We start from the raw sequence: 5,369 nt of genomic DNA on the forward strand, positions 1-5,369 counted from the left end.
GTTGTCCCGGTGTATTATTTCATTACTTTAAAGAAAAGAAGCCCGCCTTCTTTTTTCAATTGGCCCATTTAGATCTATAGATGGCCCTCCAAGCCCTACCAGTCGGCGCCAGCCCGCCTAATTCGATTTGAAGTGAAAATAATGCTCTGTCGTTATTGTCCTTAGTAAATAAAATATCAAGATTAAAAAAATTTGTTAAGTTATTTATTTATAATAAATAGATATTATTTTTTTAAAAATATTTTTACTAATAAAATGTATTAGGTAAAATTATCATTATTATAAAAATTATTTAAAAATAAATAAATAAATATAAAAAAATAAAATAAATTGAGATTAAATATAAGATCAAAATAAAAGTAGACGAGGGGAGGGAGCGTGACAAGAAAAATAATAAAATATGTTGACCATGGAGTAATATCTAAGTATTAACAATTATCAACAATATTCTCAACGAAAGAGTATATTTTCGAGCTGTGCCTCCAAAAGTTCATCAACCTTTGTGACAAGCGTATGAAACACCACGCTACTGAGCTCCGTTGGCAAACAGTCAAAAAGCGGAGTTCCTTGGGATCAATGGCAGAGAACAGACTTTGTTCTCTTCTCCTTTCTCTCCTCATTACCATCATCATCTCGCGTTCTCCACAATCACTCGCATCACCAGCCTACAGGTACCCGCGATTCCTTGGAAAGTTCTCAGGTCAAACGAAACCGCACCCTCAGATTCAGCCACAATACGAAACCCAATATTTCGAGCAGCGTCTTGATCATTTCAGTTTCGCGGACCTCCCCAAATTTCGGCAGCGTTATCTTATCAACACTAAGGACTGGGTCGGTCCTCAGCGCTTGGGTCCTATTTTCTTTTACTGCGGCAATGAAGGGGATATTATCTGGTTCGCTGCCAATTCTGGCTTTATTTGGGAAATCGCACCTCAGTTCGGTGCCATGGTTGTTTTTCCCGAAGTAAGTATTCATGTACTTAGTAGCTTAAATTTTGCATGTATCTTTTCTGTTGTTTCTATTTGAGATTAAATTTTGCTTGGTCGTTGTATGGCAGCATCGATACTACGGCGAATCTGTGCCATTCGGAAGTAAAGAAGAGGCATATAAGAATGCTACTACACTGTCCTACCTTAATACAGAGCAGGCGCTTGCTGACTTTGCCGTTCTGCTTACCGAGCTGAAGCAAAATTTATCTTGCAAGGATTGTCCCGTTGTGCTGTTTGGCGGATCATATGGTGGAAGTAAGTAACTTGTTGCTTGGGTCTTTTATATATGCATATTTCAACTTGATTGACTATAAGTGGACTTCATGATATTTTTTTTTTTTTGGGACCAATCCATAACAATTGCTGAGCGAAATTGTAAGTGAGAGAGGGATGTGTGGTCTTTTTCACTGTAAAAGGAGAATTGTGCTAAAAGAAGTTTTACGACGAGTTCTTGTTTTACATTAAACTTTCTGTTTCAATCGGAATCAGTTATCATTTATCACTGACGTGGCTTGGCATTTCTAGGGGTCGGCCTAGTGCATTTTTTGGCTTCCGAGCATCATTAACGACTCCTCTCTCAACTCTTTTCAATTTTATTTTTTTTGATCTAAAACAGTGTTAGCAGCATGGATGAGACTCAAATATCCTCATATTTCAATTGGAGCACTCGCTTCTTCGGCTCCAATTCTTCAATTTGAAAACATTGTGCCCCCCGAAACATTTTATGATATCGTTTCGAATGATTTCAGGGTAAGATAGTCTGCCAGTCTTTGCTGTTGTCATCTTTATTTGTGTGATATTAACAATTTCACTCTTTTATGCCAATAGCGTGAAAGTTCTAGCTGCTTTAACTATATAAAGCAGTCCTGGAGTGAGCTGAAATCTAAGGGTCAGACAACTAATGGCCTTGAGGAACTTACGAAAACTTTTGGCTTTTGTCGGTGAGGCATTGTTATATACAGAAATGCCCATTTTTGCATTAGATGATGGCGATTGATGGTCTATATGTTGTGCTATCTTGTTCTCCCAATTACATGAACTAATTGAAGGCCATTATTAGGCAATTGAAGAGAACAGAGGATCTTTCAGACTGGTTGGAGTCTGCCTATAGTTATCTGGCAATGGTGAACTATCCATATCCTGCTGACTTTATGATGCCTTTGCCTGCACACCCCATCAGGGAGGTTAGTTTGATTTCATGACATAAGATAAATTATCTTATAATACCTACAGGCTTGATTTTAATGTTGTCAAATTTTCCTAATTTATGTTAATGTTGATATTCCTATCTCAAAATCAGTTGGTTTTCGTGATACTGATGAGGAGGTGAATCTTGTGAGGAAGGGTCCTGATCGTTATGGCTAGTTAATATGATCATACATCTTTTCATAGGTTTGCAAAAGGATTGATGATTGTCCTGCTGGAACTAGCATTTTGGAGCGCATATATGAAGGAGTGAATGTCTACTACAACTATACAGGAGATGCTAAATGTTTTGAACTGGATGATGATCCTCATGGCTTGAGTGGCTGGAACTGGCAGGTTTACAGGAGTCATAAAGCTCAATTGCATAAATTTCTTTGACAAATATGTTCTCATACTAAATTCATTTCCATCTTTCCAAACCCATGATGCAGGCTTGCACTGAGATGGTTATGCCAATGTCTAGTAGCGAGGAGTTGAGCATGTTTCCAAAATTTGACTATAATTATTCTTCTTATCAAGAGGAATGCTTGAAGAATTTTGTAGTGACTCCGAGGCCAAAATGGGTTACTACAGAATTTGGTGGCCATGTAAGTGAATGGTACATTACTGTTTATCAACACCTCCCCCCAAAAACGAAAACCACCAAAAGAAAAATGTAGCAGATGCTCTGATATAGGGCATGATGATGAGAAACTTTGACTTGATGGAACATGCACATCTAACTTCTTCCGAGTCATTAGGTTTCCAAGTGATTCCTCTGTAAGATGATAATACTAATGAAAACAACGGACCAGTCGCTTGGTTTCTCAGTTATTTATGCATATATGATGTAATTATCTAAATGCCATTATAAGGGAAGGGGACACTTTGTTTTAATAAAACCACTTCATACTTTCAGACTTAAAGACAGACGGCTGATGTTTTAAAATGTAATATCCCCTTCTCTTATAATGCCATTTAGATAATTCAATTATATAAAATACAAGCTTGCACCCCTTCTTAGAAGCTTCATTCTGATATTTTTGTGTTTTTGCCTCCTTTTTTTTCTTTGTTTTTTTTTTTGGGCTTTTGTTTTGAAGGATATTGATGTTGCGTTGAAGAAATTTGGAAGTAATATAATTTTCTCAAATGGCCTATTGGATCCATGGAGTGGTGGCAGGTGACAAATTCACTCTGATAATATCTTAATTCTCGATTTTTATATTTTTGAAATACTACCTTAGATTCTAAATATTTGATCTAGTTTAGGGCCAGAGATAGTAAAATTTTCAACAAGGTTGAATTTTGGGAAAATCACTATGAAGTCCTGACGGAGGAATATAATCACCAAAATGTACCAATAACAAGTGAGTAGCATAGAATTGTTGTCATTTCCTACACGGGAACTTGTTACTACATGCCGCTTACTTGTTGTGAGACTTTTTAGTGATTACACTCCTTCCTTGTGACCTCATAGTGATTCTCCCTTGAATTTTTGATAATTATTTGAATTCTAAGTATCAAAGTTGTTTCTGTTGCAGTGTTCTGCACAACATATCTGAAAGTATTGTTTCTCTTGTCACTGAAGAAGGTAAAGAATTTGAAATTTTTGAATTTATGAGCAGTCTGTTGTGTGGGCCGTATGACAAGCCAACTATGCATCTCACTCATTTGTGGCCTGTAATAAGTCCTTTTTTGTGGTTGAGAAATGCGATTGACATTAGTTCTTTTTATAATGTAATCAAACTGATAATTTCTCAAACCTCAGGGTCCTTTGTATCCATTAACTCGTGTGCTAGATGACTAGAAGCATCCTTGATGGCAATCATAATTATTGCATAATTATGCATTTAGGAGAGGTGTGACTGGTAGATGTTAAGTAGCAAAAGATAATATGATTTTGAGGTATGAAGTCTGGTTTACTCATAGTCGCAGCTTTTTCAGTTGTTCCGTTCACTGGTTGGACTGGAATCTAACAACCTACGGAACTTCAATTATTCATATTCCCCTTTATATTCCTGTGATAATCTTTGAGCTTGTAGTCTGTTCGTAGGAGCAACATCTCAGTGTATAATTTCAATGACCATTGTCTCATGTTATCAAAGTACGAGTGTCTTATCTAGCATTTTGTGCGTGACTGCTGCCTTTGGATTTGCTAACTATTGTATTTATGTTCTGGTTGGTGTCCTGGGTGATGGTAACGTGCAGTCATCAAGAACTTTCGAAATCTCTTTATTAGCAGCTGCATTCTTTTATTTATGTTCATTTATGCGTGGTTGAGGGGTTTTTCCCCCCCTTATTGTTTTCAATATGCCAGCGATGGTAAAATTTTCTATACATGCCTTTTTATATCCTACAACGGTTTGGAAAATTAGACTGATCGCCTGCCAGTCTGCAACTTCCTTATGAAACTTTTAGCTGCAGGATGGCATTCAATATAATATCCTACAACAGTCTGCAGATTGGTTTATCAATGAAGCATTCAACAAGCTCTTGAGTCCCCTTCTCCGCTTTAATAGGCAAACTTAAATTTAATTCTTTCACAATTTTTTATTAGGTGCGCACCACATAGATTTACGTGCTGCTGGCCCCGATGATCCTGATTGGTTGGTAGAGCAGAGGGCAACTGAGATCAAGCTAATAGAAGGCTGGATTAATGACTACTACAAACTAAAAAAAGCTACATATAGTATGTAGATTTAGATGTTGGTGCTTGTCTGGTTTCAACGTTGTATCCCTTCTTGCATCATCACCGTTTGCTTCTATGGAGGTCTTATATCTGCACGCGTAATAGTCTATGTAAACCTTGGATGCATACTTTTGTAAATAGCTAATGAAATATTTTCGATATCATCTCATTGGTTCTTTTAAGCTTGTAACTCTTCCTTGAGTACGGCTTTGTTTCACATTCTTCAGTGATTATTGTGGCTGCTTTTTTATTTTCTTTTGTGTCCAAGGTCGGGCCATTGTTTTGCTTCCCATCCATTTTTCTCATATTTGTTATTCGTCAATCCATGGCTTGTCTTTAAATTATCACTTATTAAGCATCAAATATAGTAGTGTTTAGTGATTAGTATAATTTCACATAATCCTAGGCCAAACGTTAGATGTCAACCATACTAAAAGTAAAATTATCAATTAATTTCCTATATAAATATTGGAAAAAAATATAGTTAGTGATAATATTCAATAGCA

General features: G+C 36.5%; 1 protein-coding gene across 1 annotated transcript; it reads left to right on the forward strand.

Annotated features, from left to right (window-relative positions):
* Positions 1 to 515: 515 nt before the first annotated feature.
* Positions 516 to 5,080, forward strand: LOC114750285 (lysosomal Pro-X carboxypeptidase-like). The gene is made up of 10 exons (XM_028938857.1): positions 516 to 963; positions 1,058 to 1,244; positions 1,606 to 1,739; positions 1,818 to 1,930; positions 2,050 to 2,173; positions 2,382 to 2,531; positions 2,627 to 2,782; positions 3,275 to 3,354; positions 3,716 to 3,765; positions 4,732 to 5,080. Exons 1-10 carry the CDS (start codon positions 577 to 579, stop codon positions 4,869 to 4,871), a joined length of 1,521 nt encoding a protein of 506 aa, XP_028794690.1. The 5' UTR covers positions 516 to 576; the 3' UTR covers positions 4,872 to 5,080.
* The last annotated feature ends 289 nt before the right edge of the window (positions 5,081 to 5,369 follow it).

This window comes from Neltuma alba, unplaced genomic scaffold (assembly GCF_004799145.2).
Source record: "Neltuma alba isolate B1F8T4 unplaced genomic scaffold, ASM479914v2 tig00006415_pilon, whole genome shotgun sequence".
In the NCBI taxonomy this organism is placed as follows: Eukaryota; Viridiplantae; Streptophyta; class Magnoliopsida; order Fabales; family Fabaceae; genus Neltuma; species Neltuma alba.